The sequence below is a fragment of the Phaenicophaeus curvirostris genome, chromosome 10 (assembly GCF_032191515.1).
Source record: "Phaenicophaeus curvirostris isolate KB17595 chromosome 10, BPBGC_Pcur_1.0, whole genome shotgun sequence".
NCBI classification, from domain to species: domain Eukaryota; kingdom Metazoa; phylum Chordata; class Aves; order Cuculiformes; family Cuculidae; genus Phaenicophaeus; species Phaenicophaeus curvirostris.
Window position 1 is genome coordinate 20028813 of NC_091401.1, and position 23631 is coordinate 20052443.

At 44.1% G+C, this 23631-nt stretch overlaps 1 protein-coding gene across 3 annotated transcripts in view; it reads left to right on the forward strand.

Annotated features, from left to right (window-relative positions):
- PLD1 (phospholipase D1) overlaps nucleotides 1–22966 on the forward strand; it is a 75618-nt gene extending 52652 nt beyond the window's left edge. For 2 of the 3 annotated variants that reach the window (XM_069864566.1, XM_069864565.1), the window contains 12 exons: nucleotides 54–167; nucleotides 2124–2252; nucleotides 2588–2706; nucleotides 2863–2976; nucleotides 7428–7538; nucleotides 8237–8325; nucleotides 11426–11539; nucleotides 12988–13037; nucleotides 14098–14232; nucleotides 16452–16605; nucleotides 17250–17364; nucleotides 17927–22966. In XM_069864566.1, coding sequence (XP_069720667.1) covers nucleotides 54–167; nucleotides 2124–2252; nucleotides 2588–2706; nucleotides 2863–2976; nucleotides 7428–7538; nucleotides 8237–8325; nucleotides 11426–11539; nucleotides 12988–13037; nucleotides 14098–14232; nucleotides 16452–16605; nucleotides 17250–17364; nucleotides 17927–18151 — 1469 coding nt within the window. In that variant the 3' untranslated portion in view covers nucleotides 18152–22966. The remainder of the gene's footprint in view (nucleotides 1–53; nucleotides 168–2123; nucleotides 2253–2587; nucleotides 2707–2862; nucleotides 2977–7427; nucleotides 7539–8236; nucleotides 8326–11425; nucleotides 11540–12987; nucleotides 13038–14097; nucleotides 14233–16451; nucleotides 16606–17249; nucleotides 17365–17926) is intronic. The other variant, XM_069864567.1, reaches the window with a different exon arrangement.
- Nucleotides 22967–23631: the final 665 nt, after the last annotated feature.

The following is a 23631-nucleotide window of genomic DNA, read 5'->3' on the forward strand; positions in this document are numbered from 1 at the left end:
GCTGAAGCGCATGTGTGTTTCTGCCATAAATAGATCATCTTGACTTTCTGCAGGTTACTGTAACCCCACTAGAAGTCAACCGAATATAATCCAGAGTTTAAAGCCCCATCTGAAAATGTTCCATCACCACTCTGAAACCAAACAGGGGCTCACTGAGCCTCAGCAGGGTAAGTGGAGGAAGGCAGAGGTGCAGACCCCTTTAGGCTTTAGCTGCCAATGTTTTTTTCATTTTAACAATGGTGAGAGTTAGGTTGGGTGCCAACCTTTGCTGCTTGTTGTTTTCTCAGCATCCTTAACGCCCCTCGGAGGACATCCTGGTAGAAGAGCCTTCTCCAGTAGCTTCAAAAACTGCAGCTGTGGTTCTGCTATATCATTATTTCTGCAGTTCTCTTCCTATAAAGGAAGAGGCTTAGTACTTAAATTGGGAAATTCTACACCGGGTATTTTAAAATAAGTGTGATGCAGGAAGATAAATGGAAGCTGAGAGAGGAAACAGCAAAGTGGCTGCTGGCAGACCTATGTTAGGATGAAGACTTGGAGAGATCCCCTTTTGCCCCTTATTAAAATCAATGAAAACATACTCACCTGAGAAAGGAGTTGGATTGATTAAGAAAAAGAACTGTACCGATCTCTGGACTGATGTTGAAAGGACCTGTCAAGTATGGTACCTCATTGAGATGCCTTTGAGGACTGGTATGCATTGAGGAGCAGTTCTTCAAGTCTTTCCTCTTTCTAACATATTCCTCTAAGGTATTAATTGCCAATTATAAAATATTGGTTGCCAAGTAGTGACAGGTATCAAGGAAGGGATGCATTTGATTTATGAGGAAATGAAATGCAGTCTCCTGTGTTGTCACCTCATGCTCATTCATGAGTCAGTGTGCAGTCATCAAAACTCAGTAGCGTGTTTTGGCTGGACAGCATGTCCATCCGTTCTCATTCCTGTTCAAGTATGCTGAGTCAGCAATTCCCCAGCTCCACCTGGACTCTCACTAGAAATTCCTGCTTCCTGAGGCGGCTGTGCTGCATACCTGCTGCATGGCATGTTTGGCATGGCTTGGCTTGGCTCAGCGTGGTGGGGTGACAGCAGTGCCTGGCAGGGCTGGCTTTTTACATAAAGTAATCTTACTGCTGATACGTATTATGTTGACAATTGAAAGGGGGTTTTGTGCTAATGGGTTTTTATGGTTACCTGGTGATGTGATTGGGTTAGGAGAAGGCTTCTGCTGTTAGCATGTTACTGTGTAATTACTTCACTGATATACTGCAGTAGGTGAAGGCTCCTCTCAGAATCAGGAAATAACTAGTTCAGTATTTGTGGTCTAGGCCAGAATTTTTGGTTTTCTTAAGAGGGAGGAGAAAAGAGTTCACTCTCTACTAAAATGTGTGCTCTAGGAAAGGGATCCAGTTGAGAGGGAATATTCCTGTCTACAATACTTCAGATGGTATTAATCACTGACAATTTGGAACTCAGGATTAATTTGTTCAACATGTGAAATTGTATCAAAAGATGACATTGTTTTTTGAAAAAGAAGCCACTAATAAAACCCAGAGTACTTAATGTGGGAACATGAGCTTTGTAATTATCTCATTCTAGTTAATGAAGACTAGCTTCTGTTAGAGGAGATACATCCTGCCATAGAGGCAAAATCATAAACCCTCTAGCAGAGAAGTTGCAATTAGTTGCTTAGTATTGTCAAATATATTAATTAGATGATATATGTGGTGGTCCTGTACATATATCCACTGTGGTCAGTCACAGCTGGGAGCTGACTGCCACATGAAAATATTTAGGTGTTGTAGAACCGTGGAAAATCAGATGATTATGGGGTGATTTTAATCCAACATAGAGAGGATTCATCATCTGCTTTTTGTTTCCATAATGGATTCTTATATATTACCCGTCCTGATTGTATAACAAACATTGAGACAAGCAATAAAAAAATACTAATATGCATCTTTTGAAAGCAACCAGAAGACTTGAGAGAAAACAGCTTCAACCAACTGGGACAGGCAGGTCCCACCAACACTTTTCTGTGGCAGCAAGTCTCTCACCAGTGGTGTGTTACAAACAGCCATGACTTTGAAGCATGTGTTTTTTTTATTTTGTTTGCTTGTGACAGATAAAGGGTCCATCCGCAGCTTGAAGACTGGTGTTGGTGAGCTGCTTGGGGAAACCAGGTTCTGGCATGGAAAAGACTATTGCAACTTTGTCTTTAAAGACTGGGTTCAACTTGACAAACCTTTTGCTGGTAAGTGCCTTTGCACCCTGGAATTCGTTACGTTCCCCCGGACCCTCTTCTGCCTCTTTTCAGTTTCAAACCAAGTTTTTCCTGCTTCTGAGCCAGAGATAATGATGCTATTTTAGTTTGACTGCTAGAAAGAAGCGTCAAAACTTGAGATGTTCTAGGGCCAGTTATGCTGTTACGGTCCATGAACTTGGACTGTGGGCAATTGTGTGATAATTCATCTGCACAGCCCTCAGTGTTGTGTCCTAGAAACTTCAGCTTGAGCAGCGAGATGCTGTTCTTTTTCACATTCGCGTCCTTTGTCTGTAGAGGTCCAAACACGCTTTCCTGTCCCATAGATTTCATTGACAGATACACCACCCCGAGGATGCCCTGGCACGACATCGCCTCTGCAGTGCATGGCAAAGCAGCACGTGATATCGCCCGACACTTCATCCAGCGCTGGAACTTCACTAAGGTGGGATGCAAGCATCACTGCTGTGGACACGGAAATAAATACAGCCCCTGTCTTATCCATGTGCTCTCCCCAGGCGTGCATTTTGTGGATTTTTCTGTTATTCTGCTATGTTCCCATCTCTTAAAGGACTTTTTTCTTCTTTTTGTCCCTGGGCAGATTATGAAACCCAAATACCGATCCCTGTCCTACCCGTTCCTGTTGCCAAAATCTCAACAAACTGCTAATGAGCTGAAATATCAGGTGCCTGAGGCTGTTCGTGCCACAGTCCAGGTGGGTGTTGATATTCTCTTGGTTGCATACTCCTGAGAGAGATCATTTTGCACTTTTCCAGCAGGAAGTGTCAATGCCTGATGGACCCTGTGCATAAAAATTTAAAATGTAAAATTAAAAACTCTTAAGAGCATAAGTGATCAGTTCCTCAATTACAATGAAATAATGCAGTTCTTTCAGTAGAGATGCATTAATTTATACCTCTGTCTTTGAGATAAGAGGACTAAGCTGTATGCAGTAGTCAAGTTGTGTGAACACCATGATTTTGTATAGCTGTGCAACTTTTCTGGTTTTGTTTTTCTGCTGCTCTTCTTCTAACACCTACCAGTTGTGTGTTATGCTTTGGGAAGGTTTTATGGGTTGAGATCACCCACTAAGTATTTGTCTCAAATCTTCAAGCAGTCTACCAGGACTCTTGATGCCTTGCTTGGGTGGGTAGTGGTCAGCTAGAGCCCAGTATTAAGTGGAGTCTCAGGGCTGTTGCCTTCTGCATTGAACTTCATCTGCATTTTATTATGCAGCTACTCAGCCCTGTGGGTCCTCTGCAGTTCTGCACAGTCAGCCCACAGTCTTATATGTGACAATCATCCTCACAGTCATAATTTCCAGGATACCTATATTTAAAAACCCATTTAGCTATATTGAGTGCACGTATTGAATACTACTGTTAGCCAGCAGAAACGTGGACTTGTTGAAGAATACAAAGTCAAAATAGTTATGCTGAACCAGCAAAACAATTGTGTCTGGATGAAAGATGTATGAAATAAGAGCAATTAGACCAAAAGCAGGAAAAAAAATGCCTTGGCTCTTTGTAAGGTCCACCCAGATGACAGCAACACTTGGGGAAGCTTAATGTAACAAGATGTGTTTTTCTGGGTTTGTGGGTTGCCAGGGCATTGTCTGTTCCTTCCCACATGATGTGAAGGATGGCCAGCACAGGGATCTCGTGTCATGGATCTCAGGCATTTTACATCAGCCTCCAAAACAATGCTTAGAGCTTGTTGAGAAATAAAGCTCTCTTCAGGCATCACCCTGCTTCTCCATGTCTGTAAATGCCTCCCTAGCTTGTCTGTGACCTAAGCTTTTTGGGAAGCTTTGTTATGGAAGTGAGGGGAGCTTCTGTCTCTAGAGCATCCTCTAACCACGAGGTAAACCTCAACTTCTAAATCATGAGGTTTGCTGTAGCAAAAAGTTAAGTTCTACTGATTACAGAACTGGAAGCAGTTTCCAGAGGAGAAACTAAACTGAGCACAGTCTAGGTCCAACTTCCCTTCAGTCCATCCTGCAGAGCTGCTGGCTCAGGGCACCAGCCCATGGGAGAGGAGGGTGAAGCTCAAACAATGACTGGCAAATGCCACATACATCGATGCGGAGTGATGGGTGAGCTGTTTGAAAACCAGCCTCATAACAGCATTGCAAATAACTGATACATCTGGGAAATGAGGGGCTCTTGTCAGTGATGCCATAAATAGCGGAAAGAGAGCAGGTTTGTCCTGTAAATTATTCATTTGAAACTACTTTGCTCATTTCTAATTTATGTCTGGTTGCAGCTTTTAGAGAACTGTCAGGGTAGCCCAGCCCTGCATGTAGCCAGATAAAAAAAAAACGTATGGTGTTAGGCTGGAAATACATTGTCATGCAATGTATAGGGTATGAGAGAAGGCTGCAGGATAAAAACATGTACAGCACTGAGCATGATGGAAGCAGTGAGGGTGGCTCCTTTGCCCAGGCTGCTTCAACATACCTGGGTGCAGGTCCTTTGACCACAGGCTGCCTGTAGCTGGGTTGTGATTTCTGGATGATGTCCTTGCTCCAAGGCATGCACCTACTGTGATCTTGGCTATCTCCTCCAAAATGTTCTCATTAGCCTGGCTTCCATTAATTCCTCGGTGATGCAATTGCCCTCAGCATGCCTGAAGTCCCCACTGTGGGTCAGTGACCAGCTCATGTTCTCCTCTTGATAAAGGTTTCAGATTTGGGTGCTGCAAGAGAGATGGGGAAAAGGGAAGGATACCTGCAGCCTGGATGTGAACCTATCTCCTCCTCGCTGCCTTTTTCTGCAGCTCCTGGCTTGTGCTTTGTCACATCCCTGTACAGCTTCTCCTTTCCTGCAGCCACAGGAATATCAGCCTCTTGCCTGTTCAATATATTACTTCAGACCAGAGGGCTGCAACTATTTGCTTCTCCTCTCAGTGGTACAGAAATAGTCAGATACCTTAAAATCTTTCACCAACTTCCCCATTTTGGTGCTGTGTAGGGACTTTATTGGCAGAAGTGACTATTCCTGGCTGTGGCGTGATCGAAGAAAGTCTACCTGCTGGTTTTCTTGTTTCTGAGCTTGTTTGCAAATCTGTCTTCAGTTGTGGGTAGGTCAGAGGAAGGGAAAACACAAAGGATCTTTGGGGGTGGCAGTGTTGCTGCAGCCCAAGCCTTTGACCTGTCAGCAACAGATTTTGACCTCGTTATACCATCTGGTTTAGTTCTCCTTTGTCAAAGGAGAGGAGCAGGAAAATGTTTTCAGGAGGGTGGGGATAGCAGAAGCAGCACTGACAGGGAAAATGAATTCAGATTGCATGGGAAACAATGTGGAGGCGCAGGCTGGGAAGTAGGAGAGGAAACTGTTAGCTCCACAGGTTAGTCAGACACAGTCTCTCATCCTTTTTCATTTGAACTTCTGGACTTCACTCGCAATAGCAATGTGGTTGCACTTTGATTTTGCAAAAGTCAAATAGCCATCCACAAAAGACAGTGCTAGGTTTTTTTCTATCCCTATTTCCATCCCAGAGTTTGCAGTTATCAGCCGAAGCCAGTGCTGCCAAAGATGTGATGTGGTGAGGCAATATCCAGTTCCTGATGTAAATGCAATGAAAATTTAATGCTCTGGCAATGGCATTTTGATGTCTGTGTGAGAGCTTGCGTTGTTCGGGATTTATGCACTAGCCTACATCAAATTTATTACTGTTGTGTCAGTTCAAGAAGTGAAAGGGGTGACAAGCACAGCACTCAGTGCTGTAATTGGGAGGCTTTAGGAAGAGGAGAAGGGAGAGTCCTGAGTGATGGTTCTGGTGTGTGAGGTAACATTCCTGGTTTGGAGTAAACTTGTCTCACAGAAGTAAAGTTTTCTTTCAAAGTGCGAGGCTTAGGTGCTGTCACGCTCACAATTCAGAAAAGGATGGTTCCAGCAGTTTAAGCTATTGCTGCTGTCAGTGACAGTATGGAAGTTACTTTGTTCCCCACAGGGATCAGCAGCTTATCTTGAAAAGAGAAGCAGCTCTAAAGAGTGTGGGCAAAGTTAACCAGGAAAAAAAAAGAAAAAAGAAAGAAAACAGGATTAAACATCAGAATTAAAAGAAAATCCGTTTTGGGGGGGTTTCCAGGGAAAAATGTTGTTGAGGCCCAAAACAGATCAGGGTTCTTCATGTACTTCCATACACACTTAGTGATCCTCAGTGTTTGAATCTTGTCCTGTGTGTGACTGGCCCTCAAATACTGGTATAATGGCTGTATCGAGATATTTTAAGGCTATTATTTCAATGTTTTTATCTTGATAATATTTAAGACAGAGGCTACTCATGAGTAATTATTTTTTCTGAGCAGTATCCTGCCAACATTTCATTAAAAGCTACATTTTCATCTAGGAAAAGGTCACTTAGGGCATAGCAGTGTTGCTTCTTGACTCAAAGCACAGAAGTGGGAGATGCTGCAGCATCTGTGACCACCAGGGCCAGAAAGCTGCTTGTGCAGGGATGGCTTAGCCTGGTCGAGAGTGTGAACAAAGTTTTTCTCAAATTGGCTTGGCTCTCTTGTGCAAAAACTGCAGGAGACAGAGGGAGAATGTGCCCTGGGGATCTCACAGTTTCTACTCTATATGCGGATTTCCAGTAAAAATTAATAAATAACTGTAGGCAGCTGAATTGCTATGAATTTTGAAATAGGATGGCTTGTGCAAGAATTTGACAGAAGTCATAAATGACCTCAGGCACTCAGGACAAAGACATAGCCTGCATTATCAGGCTGCCTTTTTGTGGGAAAAACTCATTGCCCCAGCTGGAGACCAGCTTTAAGTATTGCTAGAGAGGAGATCACTGATTGGGTGTGCCTCCCTAAAGCTTGGAAATTTAGATTGTTTTAAAAGCAGTTTATTGTAAGACTTTAAGCCAAGAATGGAACTTCTGTGCTGCTCCTATCACATCTGAAACTGCTCAGGTGGAAGTGGGGCATTTATGTTTTTAATCAAAATTTTATTAAGTTTTAATACTATTTTTGAACATCCTTTCTCTTTATTTACAAAGGCAGTATACATGGTGATTATTGCATATATTGACTTATTTAGTGAAATCCTGACAGGCAGACGGTGCCAGGGAAGAGCGCTACCTCTTCGATAATTCGGTTGCAACGCTGTGCCATCCTGGATGGGATAGAGCTGAAGGTGTTAATCTCTTGCTTTCCAGGTGATCCGTTCTGCTGCTGACTGGTCAGCTGGTATTAAATATCATGAGGAGTCCATCCACAATGCCTACGTCAGCGTGATAGAAAACAGCAAGCACTACATATATATAGAAGTAAGTAGGGTCCTGATGCTCTGTGCATGGCTTGCAACCATCGGGAGGGTATTTCTTCTTGAGGTTTGTTCTTACTTTTTCATGAATTCAGGTTCATATTATAGAAACATAGAATATGTCCAGTTTGAAGGAACCCAAATGTGTCATCATATGGATATTAATACAGAATCTGATCTGAGTTTCTGGGGCTGTTTCTGTTGACTTTAGGCTAGCAGCCTTCTGACCACAAAAGTAGATGTCTCCATTATGAGCATCTTTCCAAAATTGCCAGCAACTTCCAGGGCCTGTGCAATAGCCTTCCTGTTCCCTCCATGGCTTTGTAGTGTCCCCTATGTGTGCTGTAACCTCCTGCTCTCAGGGCCGGTCTCACATCCGTACAGCCTTGAGCTACAGAAATTTCCTGTGTTGGGGCGACTCTGAGTGCTGGCTGGCTGAAGACACTTATTTCTCCTCGATTGTTTTCTTTATCCTCTTGCTAGGTTGTTCATTATGTGAACCTTCTAAAGAGTGTGATTCATGAGGACTAATTCGTTCCCTAAGCGAGCACAGGCGCACACATCATTTAATAATTAAAAAAAAGCATCAACTCAAATTGCGCACAAAACCCAGCTATCTTTAGTTGCTCTCAGTCTGAAATAAAGCATGCAAATATTTTTCCTGGCAGTGTCTGACAGTAGCTTTGCTTGTTTTTCCTGCAGAACCAGTTTTTTATTAGCTGTGCTGATGACAAAGTTGTCTGGAACAAGATCGGCGATGCAATCGCTCAGAGGATCCTGAAAGCTCACAGGTAACCTGTTCTTAACAAGGCAATGAAAGTGTTCCAAGTGCATTTATATGGTGTGGTGAAAAATAATACCTTAATTGATGCAACAGTACAATAACTTTTCCAATGCAGAACAAATGCAGTTGAACATAAGCTTGTGTTTGCAGCAGTGAAACTCTTTAGTGGTTTCTTTGCAGCCAGGAGATAGTTTCCTAGACCTTACCTTGATGCAAATGTATTTTAACTGTGGAATTTGTTTAAAAGCAAGTCCTTTATACTCCAGGTCAGTGACACATTTGTTTTATAGCCAACCAGTCCTGAACTGCATGGTAAGGCTTGTTAGTGGGTGAGAGGTTTGAACTGGGATTTGAGTCTTATTTAAATTATTCAGAGAGGATTGGCTTCACATAGGGGAAGGAAACACATTTTGAGGATTTGACTGCAGGGTCCAGATACTGTTTGAACTGGTAAGTGCTGGAGGGTATTTACAACCTCCAGCCATACAAGGGGACATCATTTGTTCCTGATTGGATCAAATCCAGCCATGTTTTAGATGCTTCTTTTACTAGAGCCTGCCTAACCCTGCGTTAATGTTAATACCACAGGTAGTGGCTTGTCTTCACTTTGATCCTGGACAGCTTTGCTTAACATTTCTCTTCTGAAGTCTGTCTTTAAGATACATAAATATATCCTAGTTTAAAACTGTATCCTGCTCTTACTGGCCTGAGATACAGAAAACTTTCTAAATTTATTCTTTTCATCTCTCATGTGCCTTTTTTGCCATGCATGGAGAAGCTTCTTGTAATGATGATTTTTCTCTGTATTGTCCAGAGCTATGCAGGGGCTGCTTTTGCAGAGGTGCTCTCTCCACAGTCACAGAAATTTCTCTCTTTGGTGCTTGAGCTTGGAAGTTCCCACTTGGTTAAGGGCAGCCAAGCCAAGAGAGACAGACTACAGGGTACAGAACATCATCTGCGAGGCCACAGGAGCTGCCATGAGACAGGCCTTGTTCAGAGGTTGTGTGGAGAGAGGAGCACTGTTCAAAGTGGGTGAACGTGGGTGTTATCTGCTATGCCCTTAACAACAGGGCAGAGTAACAGGGTGGAGTTGCTTGTAATCTGTGAACCGCAACACCTAGCATAAATAATTGAGATTAGCTAAGGATGAGGTGGATTTTCTCATGTAGGGTAAATGAGGAGTGGCGCCAGTGCTGTGTAAGGTGTGAAGCACCGAAAAAGCAGTGTAATACAGCTTGTGTCCTGTGATAAAACCATGCATCATGGGATGGTCCATCTCCCTGAACAGAATGACCCACACCGGGGCTATTGTGCAGGCAAGCAGCTGGACGTGGTGTTGCTGGTGTTTGCATTGCAACCTCGAGGTTTGCAGGCAACCAGACACAGCATCTCTGTAGAGGTCTGTGTCCCTCTGGAAAGCTGCTCAGGTTTTCCTGCCTTTGGGAACAGATTGTTGTGGGCCCTTTGCAGCACTGCCTGCTTTTAGCAATGCTACTGAGGTAGCAACAAATTCTCCAGGTAATCTGCTAAGATTTTTCTCATATATAAAGTTTATATAAAGGATGTCATTCTGTCCAGGCATCAAAAACTATAGTAGAAAGCAGAGATTCTTCAGTGACCCATTTTCAGATGGGATGCTTTATTCACTTCTGTATTATTCTCTCTTTTTGCTGATACCATGCAAGCTTAATGTCAGTGATCCCTAACTGATGTATTCAAATCCTGCACACTCCAGAGTGCTTGGCATTGCCTAAGGTTAAAAGTAAATTCAGACCTAAATGGTTTATATCAAGTGCTCATGTTCCAAACCACCCTGGGTAAACAGTCTAGGTGACACACAGATGTTTAATTGTAAATTAACTTCTTTAGTTAAGCTTGTACACTTCTCACTCTTCTAGACTAAATATTTTCTGCTGATGTAATTAATAATGTTCTTTTCTTAATTTCCTCTTTTTTTTCATGAGTGGCTTTTTAACTAGTTTAATAAACACTAGGCTTAGACAAACACGCTTTTTGGGGAATGCTGTTGTTGGTAGATCTTTTTCATGATACAAACAGGCTTATTTCAAAGTTTCTTGTTGGGTACAAGTAAGACCTCATTCCCTAACTGTTTCTGAGGTCATCTGTCAAACTCTGTGCATAGCAGAGCTATAAGGAAGTGCTGGTTGAAATGAAAGGAACGCAGGTCTTCACCGTTTCCCTCTCAGCTCAGGTGAGACCCCAGGCCTTCACTATTCCCATGCCCTTAAATCCATGGGCACGACTTGCTCGAGGAAGGAATATTTTTGATATAAACCGCAGGCTGGCTTATCTTCAGAGCGTTCCTGAAATGGTTTTGTCCTGATTAAAGTGTGTTTGCCATCTAGTGGCAGCACCCTTCCATATACCAGCTCCTGGAAAGTGCTGGTAGAGCAGATGTGTCTGGCTTTTGTCAGGCTTTTATCAGCAAAGAAAACCCAAAGGTGGGCTTTAAGAAAAGCTCCCAGGTAGTGCTGTAACAGTAGCTTTTGTTCTGAATAAGATCATGGTTAGTGTATGGTTTAGTGAGGGGGAAGTCTGGAACTGAGGTTGTGTGTGTTGTGATGCATTAGTGAAGTATTTGTTCCCTGAGCTTTTTCCACCTTTTGTGATATTTCTAGCTGCTGAAACACAGGATGTAGAGGAATGGCAGGTTAGATTTTGATTTTCTGCCTGTGATAGCTCTGTAATCTTTGCTGTGGTATGCACCAGACTGCACCAGTATCGGTGCAACTGGGTTATCAAGATGCTCAGAAGAATTTTTACAGTTGCAGACAACCTGTGAAATGATTAGCCTGACCTTGGACTTTAGATAATGTTTTTCTTTTCCTTTAGTTTCTTTTAGTTGTCTGCTGAGAGTAAATTATACCTTCTCCCCCTGAAGGTTTAAGCAGTTGCTGAAGTACTGATGGCAGTTCACGAAGACCTGAAAGTGGAAATACACTTCACGTGTTACTCCCTTAAAATTTGTGTAGCAGCCTTGGACAGAAAGCAAATCAGTCGACACAAAGAAAGGGAAACGAAGGGAACTCACTTTGTATGAAGCTGTAACATTTGCAGGCTAATACTCCCCCAAACTATCATTTCAGGGAAAACAAGCGTTTCCGTGTATATGTGGTGATCCCACTGCTGCCTGGGTTTGAAGGAGATATTTCGACTGGTGGAGGAAATGCGCTGCAGGCCATAATGCACTTCAATTACAGGTACCGTAACGCGGGCTGGGCAGTTGGAGACTCCCTGGTCACCTCTGCCTGCTGCAGGTGATGTCTAGGGCTCCAGTGCCATCAGTGTCATGTCACCCTAGATGATGTCCTCACAGGGTTTGGAAAAGAAGAAAACTGTAGCTTTCACTTAGTACTTCAACTCATTATTTGCCTGTCTCAGGATTTGAATCAGTAGGCGAGGCGATGCTAGCCGAGCAGGGAATTGCAGTGGATAAAGCCCAGTGCTCTCTGCAGGCAAAACTCCCACAGATATGGGAAAATCCTTGCCTGTGGCCCAGCACAGTGGGGCCCCAGATCCCTTGTTTCCTGGCTCTCAGCTGCTCCCTGCATGTGACATAATGCTGCCAAGTGCATTTACTTTCCTTTTAGCTCATCAAGCCAGGACTTTCTGACCTCTGAGCTCTCTAAATACTTGACAGTAGTGCTCTCCTGTAGGTGGTGACCCTGACTTTTAATGCATTTCCTCCTGGTAGTATCCCTGTTGCCACTGCAGCCAGGAAGGAGCACGAAACCCTGATGGTTTTGTAGGCTGGGCTTTGTCTCCAAATCTGCCTTTTTGTCTGATACTTTGCCTGACTTTGCCCATTTAACCTCACAAAGGCAACAGCATCTTCCCTGATGTGATTTCTCTGCTCCAGGGTGGATGTTTTGGGGGGACACTTGCAATCCAGCAGGTCTCATTAGGAGGACTGACATGCAGCAGTGGCAGGTAGCCCTGCACTGGGAACAGGCTGTAGAGGAAGGTAGGACAGCCCAAGGCAAGGTGGTTTCATTGCACAGCGGCTGTGTTATGGTATGGCCAGGGCACAGTCAGTCTGTGGAGACATATTCTACCCCCGGAGTCTTACCATGGCAAGGTAACCAAGTCTTACCAAGGCAAGGGTCTTACCACACCTGCAGAAGGATGAGCAAGGTAGGAGACACAAGCAGAAGGAATAGTTTGAGTTGGAAGGACCTTCTGCCTGAGCTTCCTTCTGCAAGGGCAACCCCAAGTCTTTAGAAATTGTCCATGGGTCTTTTTTTTTTTTTTTTATAAATTAGATGCCAGCTGTGGCTTTTCCAGCCCAGTCACAATTACCGAAACAACCCAGTGTTCTATATGTGTTGTGTTTCTTTCTTAATGTCACTTCACTTCTAGACCTGAGGCACAGATGGTAGCAGCCCTGTTTGCAACATGTTTATCATCATTGTGGTGTGCTCTAGAAGGCAAAAAGTCTCCCCAGCTCCCACACGGATTGGTATAAGCTCCTTTAAGAAATGAGCAGTCGTTTGGGAAAAAATGTGCTCTGAAAGCATCGGGTTTCTTCTGCTTGCACGGGGTATTTAAGAGGCATCTGTGTTTGCCATTTACCTTGCCTAGTTCTGCTTCAGCATATGCTGCTGCCTCAAGTTGTGGTGGTGCTGACGGCTGCTTATCTTCTTTCCAGGACCATGTGCCGGGGAGAAAACTCAATCCTAGGCCAGCTGAAGACGGAGGGTAAAGTCTTTATTCCTTGTTGTTTGGTCCGTTGTAGTCCATGTTTAGTCCGTTGTATTCCATGTTGTTTAGTCTTGGGATGCTGCTGTTGATGGATACGTCTATAACGTATAAATTAGATCATCCAGCTTCTTATTAATATAGGCTTACTGAGGCTGAGGGGTTCAGGCATGGACTGGGGCATGTCACAGGAGTATGTGCTATGGGCTTGTGGGGCTAGTGAGTGACCTCCTTCTCTGTTGTCATCCTGTGGTGAGGTCTGTCGGGTCACGTGAGTCTTGGCCAGTTGTCAGACTTCACACTTGGATGCAGTGTGGATCCGGAGGAGGGAAGGACCCCAGGGAAGATCACGGCACAGTTGCAGCTGCTCAGGATCCTGTTATTTGGAAAATGTTCTGAGCAGGGCCATGCTTCTGGGAGTGATGAACCCTAAGCCTCCTCTGTGAATCCCACCATGGGTTTGTTTCTGGCAGTTGTCAAACACAGAGAGGAAAAAACATCCTAAGTAGGATGCTGTCTCTGACTTGCTTCCTTGCCATGAGAATGCCTGTTTGAATTTGCTCTGCTGGGAACCAGAGCACCATAAAACCCTGCATATCACAAATAATAGGGGCGTGCAGAATGCCTTATTCGTTCTAGGTCTTTGTGTAAATTGGAACTGCAGAAAAGTATATTAGGGCATATTTTCCGTACTGTGCATGGACAAAACATCTGCTTCCAGTCTCTCTGCAGGATCTGCAAAAGAACAGTCACATAGTCTAGTTATTTTAAGATGTTCAGATCAATTGTGAGCACTTGCGTGTGGCGCAGGGGCCACTGGGGTCATTTCTCACCAAAGTGGAAGTACCTGAGCAATCAGCAGATCAGAACAATACAGGGAGCCCATAGACATATTTTAAAGTCTATTTTTAAAGAAACCTATTTCCATTATCTGTTTGTTCATTTTTTTAAAAAAAGTCAAAAGTGAACTGTTGTTCATATGGGTCTTTATATAAAGAGGGTCTTCCTTCTCTTTTCCGTCTCCCTCATCCCATTGGTATTGTTCTCTTTTCATTTTCAGTTGGAGATAAGTGGATAAACTACATATCATTCTGTGGACTTCGAACATATGCAGAATTGGAAGGAAAACTAGTCACAGAACTCATCTATGTTCACAGCAAACTGCTTATTGCTGATGACAACACAGTTATAATTGGTGAGCAGGGGGCTTGTGGGAGGGGTTTGAAACACTCAACTATACCTGGATTAATTGCATTGCTTCTCTGCCCTGTATTTGATGCAGACTGTGGTGCTGTTTGCTTTTCTATGTTGTGATTTCTTCCTTGTCAAATATTTTGCTGATTTTTTTTAAAAAAAACAAAAACAATACACAACCAAACTCCTAAATTCCTCAGGAGGGCAGGCAGGTGGGAGGAAATTATTTGGAGGGTTGTCACTTAATTTGGTTTTTTAAAATGGCTTTAAATCTCTGTGTAACAACGAAGAGAATCCCAGTGCAGGGAATATTGTCCATCTGTCTTGCATCAAACTCTGCTCTAGCAGGAAGACTTGTGAGACTTGTCATCTGTTCCTTAAAGAACAGAATGTGCTGTAAAAGTTGGAAGGTTTGGACAACATGTGTCATTTATCAGCTTTGTTTCCTAAGAATAGGGAAATATGTTATAACAAGTAATAGATATCTTTTCTTCCCTTTCTCTTACCGTATTTATTATGAAACCATGAACCAAAGACAAGACCTTGGGCTCAGAGTTCTAAATTGCAGCAGAAAAACAGAATTTTAGCCTGTTTCTTTGAAGAAACCCTTTTCTATGTGTTATAGCAGCAGTGAAAACTGCCAAATAATAACTTTATACCGGATTTTGCAAGACTCAAAATGCTCCGTCCTTCAAAGCAGCAGTTGAGCCTGTAGTCTTGGTTGACCTGTGGTTAGGTTTGCTCCTCTGTTACCCTCTCAAGGGTCAGAGCCCATCTTCAGGATGCAGGGTAGCCCATGATTTTTATATTACAGCAGGAGCAATGTTGTTGCAACTGATGGTGTAGGGGGCTAAGACAGCTCTTAATTTCTCTTTTCTGTACATATAAGCCTGGGGACGTTTGTTTGAGTTTTTTTTTAATACAGCATGTGCATCTGTGCTGGCTGGTGAGGTGATGCCAGTGTCAGCCCTTTACAACCAAGAAAGAGGCAGTGCAAGCAAATAAAATTCTAATGGGGCCACCATACAGAAGGGGAAGGTGAAAAGCCAGAGAGGAATTTGGTTCATTTTTCCTCTGGAGGTATTAGCTCCCCTTGAGTTATTTCAGTCATGGGGAAGGCTAAGTGGCTGACTTGTTCCTGGGATGCCTCTTATGGAGCTGGGCGCTGTGTTTGGAGATTTTTTTTGTTGTTTGATTATTTCTGCTCATTAATGAACTGATGACTCCTGTCACCAGCTGCTTCTTGCTGCTTCCTTGGAGCCAACAAGTGCTGTGGTGGCCTCCATCCCTTGCTTTCTGACAGTTGCATGGGACAGAGAATCCCTGCAAGGCACAGCCAGAGCCGTGCAGCAGAAATGCAATGAGGGAAATGTCTGCTGCCCTCCAGCTTTGGGGGCTGAAGTGCTTATTGCCCAGGTTTCAAGCAGGGAGCTCTGCACAGGGAGTCCATGGGTCCCCACCACTGGTGTTTCCCCAGCACCCTTCTGGAAAACACCTCTCTCCCTGGGATTCTGGGTTTTACACAGCACGTGGTAGTGCCACAGCAAGGACTAGAGAAGAAATCTTCCCTGTGGTTGTGTGGTCTGCTGTTGCCTTGGTGCATTGACAGCAAAAGTGCCTGAGCTCTTGTGTCTGCAGACCCAAAAGTGTGATCCCAGCGGGACAGGAGGGTCTGTATGTTGGTTACCCACAGTGAGGAGTGGTGTCCTGCTTCCTAGATCCCCCTTCTGAAAACCCCTGCCTTCCAAATGCAAATGAAAAACACCCTCTTTACATGCTAGAGATAAGAGCTGATTTACGTATGGAGCCCACCCTGTGTCAGGTAACTTTGGTATCCAAACCAAATGCAGTTAAGATCTTTGAAAGCTGTGGCATCCTTCAGCAGAAGCATCTGGGGAGTTACAATGAGAGTAAATTTTGACAATGTTATCTGGGCTTGGGTGTGGATTTCTTCCAAGAAATCTTCTTCCAAGCCTGGAGTTTTGAAGCCTGCAAAAATTAGGATTTTTTTTTTCTTCTCCCCCAAATCTTGGTTCTCAGGGTCTGTGCTTCCATAAGGAGTCCTCTGGTCAGGATTTTACCTAGTGAAGCCATAGATGGTCCCTCATGGACATGAGGGATGCAGAAGGCCTGGGAGCTGTGGGAGGTAATGGAGAGCATGCAGGAGCATCTCATGCGACAGTGGTTCATCGCCACTGCCTCATTTTCTCCCCTCACCAGGCTCTGCCAACATCAACGACCGCAGCATGCTGGGGAAGCGGGACAGCGAGATGGCCATCATCGTGCAGGACACTGAGACTGTCCCCTCTGTGATGGCTGGGGAGGACTACAGCGCCGGGAAGTTTGCGCAGTCCCTCCGGCTGCGGTGCTTCAGGTGGGACGTGTGGAGCTGGCCGTGTACAGGCAGCAAGCGAGGAGGCAGGCAGAGCTTGCTCGGGCTTACGCCTGCCCGCAATCTTTCAAACCAACAGTGCTGCCGCTGCTGCCTGCGCGGATTTAGCATTGCCTGGCCTGGATATAGCCCAGAGTTTTGCTGCTATTTCACTGGCATTAGCCTTTCTCATACTGCTGCTGTCCTCAGCTTGTCAGCTTGACTTACAGATAGTTTTGCTGAAGGATTTCACCAGGAGAGCACATAAGCAAGACAGTGATATTTTGCCAGATCCTGTTTTCACACTCTTAATTTTGGGTGGCAGTGTCTTTTTCTAATGGAAGTTTCCTCTCTTGGAGCAGCCATCTGGCCCATAACACGGCTGTTGTTTCATTAAGACCTTTCTCTTTTTTTTCCTTTGCCCCCACTCCCCATTTACCATCTGGACAGTTACTGCAGAGAAAAATAGCGAAGAAACTCAGGCAGCATTAAGGCTGACAGACTATTACAGGGGACGGGAGGGAGAAGGCACTGGGAGCACAGAGTCTGGCAATTCCCGAGGAAACTTTTCCTTCCCTGGCATTTCTTAAGACAAGGAATGCCTGGTGCTTCAGCCTGTGTGAGCATCGTTCCCATTGTCTTCTCAGGGTTGTCCTTGGCGGCTCTGATCTCAATCCAGAACACCAGGATCCTGTCTGTGACAAGTTCTTCAAAGAGGTGTGGATTGCTACGGCAGCTCGCAATGCCACTATCTTTGACAAGGTGAGGGTCATGGCGCCTTTCTCCTCCTTCCTTCCTGCTTGGTGGCAGATGCCAATGGGAGAAGCAGCATGGGGGAGGGCAAGGGCAGCAGGTCCAAGTCCTGGGGTTGGACCTTAAGAGATTCTTTGAAGGAAACAAGTAGTGTCAGATGCGAGAGCTGTGAGAAAAAAAGAAATTGGAATTTGTGCATCCTCAAAGTGTGACAGCAGCACAAGAAGGCAGCAGTTCTGACTTTGCCTTTGATTTGTATCAGCTGTAATTCTGATGAACCGCCATGATGTATTTACTACTTCTGGTTGGTCATAGTGTAACTGGAGTAGAAGCAAATTTTACTTCTGCTTTCAAATGAGCTTTTGCAGTGATCAGAAAAATCCCTGGGGGTTCCCCTCTGCCTACTCCAGCTGTATCACAGATATACACATAGCTCATCCCTCCCTGTTCTTTGGGCTGTTAATTAAGTCATTCCTATCCTGGGGAATTTGTGCGTTTTGTTCTTGCTGCAATTCAGAGTTCCTAAGAATCTCCCTGGTACTGACATGCCACCTCTTTCTGTTTTGATCAGGTTTTTCGATGCCTTCCCAGTGACCAGGTGAACAATTTGACCCAACTGCGTGATTTCATCAACAAGCCCAAATTAGCAAATGATGATCCTGCAAAAGCAGCAGAAGAATTAAAAAAAATTCGTGGATTTTTAGTACAATTCCCCTTTCGTTTTCTGGAGGAAGAGTACTTGCTTCCCTCCGTTGGAACAAAGGAGTCCATGGTACCCATGGAGGTTTGGACTTAAGAAGATGCAGACTGCTTTACGTTTTGAAGTCTGATTCTCTAGAGACAAATTGAGGAATTATGTGGGATTTTGGAAGGTTTGTATTGGAAGGGAGGCGGAAAAGATCTCCACCAAACTAATGTGCCTTTCTTAAGGATTTCAGTGGAGGAACTTGAAGCAAATCGACACTAGTAAAGGAGAGGAGGAGAACAACTTGGAAATTATGACAAATGAGGAGTGTGTACTCTGAGGAATTACTTCTTCTGACATATTCTGAGCACCTAAAGGATGCAGGCCACTTCCTAGGACAGAAAACAAATGCCTATGAACGTTGTCACCACTGGAAGCTCTATAATGTGGCTGCATAAGTACTGTAATCGTGCTATAACTGTGCAGGAGTAATGGGCTGCATGTGCTTCTAAGGCCTTTGGGTATCTGCACCTTGGCTTGCAGGAGTCTCCCATCTCTCATCCCTTTCAGGTGCCATCAGAGCACATCTTGTACCTCTGGCAGTGCTGGGAAGTGCTGCTCAGTGCTGCCTTGGGCTGTCTTACAGCTTACCAAGTGTAGGTGTTTTACTTCTTAAATGGAAACGGACTAACAATCTTGTATCAGAATCAGCATTTTGGTCTCTTCTCCCCTCTAGGGAAAAAAAAGCTCCACCTGTTTGTACTGCAGCTAGAGCAATCGGCATTCCTCACATGCAGCATGATGCCACCTAGGTCATGGCAAAGGGCAGCCTCAGTGGAGCTGGAGTTGCTGGAAATCACTGGAGTGTGCTGGCCTTTGCAGCAGTGCAGCATGTTAGTTTGTTCAGGCTGTGCATGAAGGCTTTTTCCAGGAGAGGATCGAGGTTTAATCTCAAGCCTTAGATTTTTGGAGCTGAAGGAAAGCAAGGCACTGCATATGATGGTGCAGAAAATTGAAAGCCAGCATGGTCTGAATGAAGCTCTGTGCTGTGGGTCATCCATTCATGCATTTAAATTGCAGTACATAGTTAGACCTATCTTTCCATCCCTTTAAAAGAAAAGAAAGGCCATCAAGCTAGAGCTGAAGTGTCAGACTAGCTGTGCTCCAACTGAGCTGATGTGTCACATTGTAGATGGGGTGAATGTGAGGGGGGGAAGGGGAGCAGTTAGCAAAGCCTTGTCTCTCTTCTACTTTGCTATTAGACCAGCCACAATCTTGAGTTCAGTCGTGCAGGGCATGTCTTTGCAAGCACAAGTAAAACACAGCATGCCCAGTCCTGTTTTCCATTTCTGTAAGACAATTTCCAAAGCTGTTTTGCGTCTCACTGCGCAGCAATCTGATTCAGCATCCCTGGGCAAGAGAGTGCTGCTCCTGGGTCAGGACCTTGCGTGGTGGGTGCTGTCCTGGGTCTTTATGCCATCCTCCATCCCACAAAAGCTGCATCTCCTGATTCCATGGCCAGCTTCAGATGCAGCCTCAGGCGCGGTGCTCCCTAGGGGCCAGCAGTGCCATGCCAAACACTAAGAGAGAAACACCTAATGCGAGTTCAATCTGAAGGAGTAGGAGGCTGAGCCCCTCTATTCCCAGTGCATCCAGAGGGATCCCTTTGCTAGGTGGGTTTAACTTTGTGCCCAACTCGCCTTAGTCAAAAGACCAGGTGAACTACATTTGCTTTAGTTCACAAGCATGTTTATTTTTTCACTTCTCTGGCTCTTCCAATAATCTCACCTGTTTTTAACTGGCAAAGTATCACACTGGTAGCCTAGCTATCCCCAAAACATAGCTTGGCACCACATTTTAGCAGTTTGCCTTCTGTCTTCAGAACTGTAAATAGGCACTGGGTAATCTTTTACCTGCTGCATCACCCAAGTAAGTTACAATGCCAGATGTTCTTCCAGAGCAGCCCAAGTCTCAACCCCTTGCTACAGTTTCCACTGTTTTACACTCATTTTTTTGTAGATGCAGTTGCCAATTTACACTTCTTTCTGGTTGGTGCATCTGTGCTGCAATTAGCCTGTTGGAAGTGCATGTGCAGTGTTTTATGTGGTGAAAAACTTCGGTCCAGGGGGCTGGTGCTTTTAGCTGGCACTCTGCAAGCAGATAAGTATGTTCCCTTGATTTTTTTTTCCCTTACAAAAATTGACTTGGGGTCATCCTCTGCAGAGCCAGAGCAATATGAGCCCTGATCGTTTCCATTCCACAAAGTTCAAAGGTGTCTTGTTATTTCACATCAGTGCTAGTTCAGAGCTTTTCTCTCCTGGTATGTTTTTAGCTGTTTTAGTTTGAACGAAGCTGCTAACTTTAAGCAATTACAGCTTGTCAGAGAACCACTGTAAGTCACACAAATCTGTATTCGTGTGAAAAGGACATGTTCAGCCTGCTACCCCTACTCCTGAACCTAGAAGATGTGCCAGTCATCTTCTAAGGATTCTTATTATCCCCATCCTCATATTAGCAAACATTCTTGTAATTGTTAAATTATCTTTATATTATCTTTTAAGGTGGTAGTTAGCTGATTACTGGGGCTTTGTAAATCCAGTGGCATAATTCCCTTTCTGCCAGGTTCTGCAACACTCAGACCACCAATGGCTGCTGGTCCCAAGCAACACAGCAGAGCTATGGAGGAGGGATTTAATTGACTGGTTCTGTATGAAAAGGTGCGAATTAAGAAGGTCTTTCATTTTTAGAGGAGCAGATGGGCCTCACGTTGTCTCTCTGTCTAGGAGGAGGTTTCCTTCTTTGAGAATAGAGGAGCTGTACCAAACATCCCTTCCCTGTGTTGATGCTAAATTCCTGATGCCAGGAATTTAGTAACATTCAAATGCAAGCAGGGTGTGCAAGGCAGCCCTGGCAAAGTGCAGAGAGCCCTGCATCCTCAGGGGCTCTTGGGACCAGCAAACCTCACCATGGATGCAGCAGTGAGTGTCCTAAAAAGATGATGGGGTTGGATACATTTCCAATAAAAACATGACTCTCATTCATTCCCATGGGCTGTGCTGTTTGAAGCTGGCTCCTTGGGTCCTGGCACCTGGTTTATTTCTTATATTAAGAAGCCTGTGAGGTGGAACACCTTGAGAGAGTTAATTTCTGCACCTAAACAATCACTACTACTTAGTCTGGAATACTGGCATGGGTTTATTTTGAATACCTTCGAACTGGAGAGGATAGCTCGCAAATATACAGTACTGCAACAAGTGATGTGGATTCAAGCACTAGCAAACCTGGAAACATGAACTGTTTCCTGTGGCATTTATTTGTTAGAACTCTAGAAAATGAGAACTTCTTCCAGGCTCAGACTTTATTTTATAGTTCAATCCGAGTAGAAGACTTCTTTTTTCTTTTATTTATTCCTTAACACATGCCACTTTGAGAACTCGTGCTCCTTGCCATCTCCTTTTACTAGTCTGATATTTTAAAATGTGTTTTGCTGTATAGATGTTGGACTGGATAAATGTTTCATTGTAAAGTTAATGCATGATTTTAAAAATGAGGGATAAAATGTCATCATATGCAGGAACTTCATTAAAAAATAATTTGTAGGAGAACAATTCCAGTGCTTCATGGCAGATGCAAAGTACTCAGCTCAGTTTCTGATCTCATGGTTCCAGTTTGTCACTTGACTTGATGCAGCCTTTGCTGGATTAAACCCCACATATGTGATTTTACTTTCTTTTGATCAAGTTTCACAACATGATTTTGCAATGCTGGTGCTGTCCCTGGGGGAGACCTCAGTGCAGGTTTTGCCTCGCTGGGACCCTGACATTACTAATTTACAGTATCTTTATTCCTTCCAAGGAAACGTCCATGTACAATCAATCTCAGATGTGCTTTGCTGTTGTTTCAGTGTAACAAGTCACTTGTATTTATGACAGTCATGGGGTAGTAATCTGTGCACAGAAGCTGCATTTGTGGAAACACTGACATAAAAGTCTGGATTGTCCTTCAGGATAATGCCATTTCCATATCCTGCCAAATGTAAAGACCCAAATCCACACTGGTCTAGACTGACACAGCTCTGTCAGCTGCAAAGCTGCTGCGCTTGTTTTCTGGCAGAAAGAACTTGGGCTGTAGGGTGGAATCATGGCCAAGATGAAGAAAGCAAGTGGTCTTCAGAGTAAGTATGTAGGTAGAGGTTGGGATCTCGTGGGTGGCCCACAAGATGTGAACACACTCTCACATTTTGTGGCACTCCTTCTGTGAATTTTTTTAAACAAACAATCTCTTTGCACAGCTGAGATCCTGCTGAAACCAGGAGCTTTGCAGAATCGAGGTTTAAACTAGAGCTGTAACACCATGGCAGTGAATCAGGTTAAGCCTGCAAAACTAAGGTGTATCAAAGTGAAGCAAACCTACAAACTAAACTGTACATCGACCACTGAATGCAATGATCCTCTTGGGGTTTCTCTCTCTCTTTTTCTTCTTTTTTTTTTATTTCCCTGTCTGCTTTATTGTTGTGTTTTCCAGTATTTGTGATTATTCTGTTTTTAGCCTCTTGGTGTGTTTTCATAAAATCCTTCTCCATGTAAATAATTCCAACTTGCCTCTTTCTTGACACTCGGGGAAATGAGAAAAAGTGTCGCAAGTCACAGTTCTGGGAATGTTGGGGTTTTTTTTCTAAATCACGTCTCTAGCTAAACTAATCAACAAAAGGAGAGCTTCCACTTCAGATGTGATTGCAGGTCTCCATGCATCTTTACCTTCTGATGGTGCAGTTGTGAACACTGAATATCCCTTCTGTGAAGGCTGCTGGAATTGAATTTTGTATCCTTATTTCTGCTAACCATTGCTTTCCTTTCCACTGTGTTTGTATCTGGTAAATGAATGTGCATTAATGGACTGAAAATACAACTGAACATCATGTCTAAAGGTTTGGCTTTGGTCTCATTTTTGCTTATTTTGGGGGACTATGGCTGCATCCTTGTTGTGAGCAGAGTTCTGCCCTTGCCTCGCATGGGCAGTGCTGCCCCAGCAGCCAAGATGTGATGGGAAAAGGCTCAGAATCACAATAAGAATGGCTAGATTTGAGTAGTTTGGATTTTCCTTGAAGAGAGAAATTATTGGAGTGAAGCAGCATAGAAAGACAAAATTGGACTTTTTAAAATGCTGTTTTAAAGGAGTTTTAATAATCCAAAAGCATTACAAAAGGCACAGACAGAAACAGCCAAAACAGAATTAACTTGCCACTGTCCCCTTTAACTTTCAGCAAAGGAAATTCAGCATAGAGAGAGGAAAAAGGAGATTCCTGTTGTCCTGGTAAGGGGGATGGGGAAGGAGAAGAGATGAATAAAGCAGCAGTGGCCTTTCCAAGCTCTCTTGCAAACTGAAAACATTCTGACTTCTCTGTTTCTCAGGCTTCATCTCCTTCCTCAAATGCCAAAGGGTACTCTGTATCTTCTCCACTCCAGATCCAATCTGCAGATTTGATGAACTCAATAAGACAAGATCAGGGAGCCAGAGCTGCAGGGTGGAGGGTGCTGGTGAAAGGCCGGCAGCCGCTGGTCGAGGCCATCAGTTTCTGCTGCTCAGACATC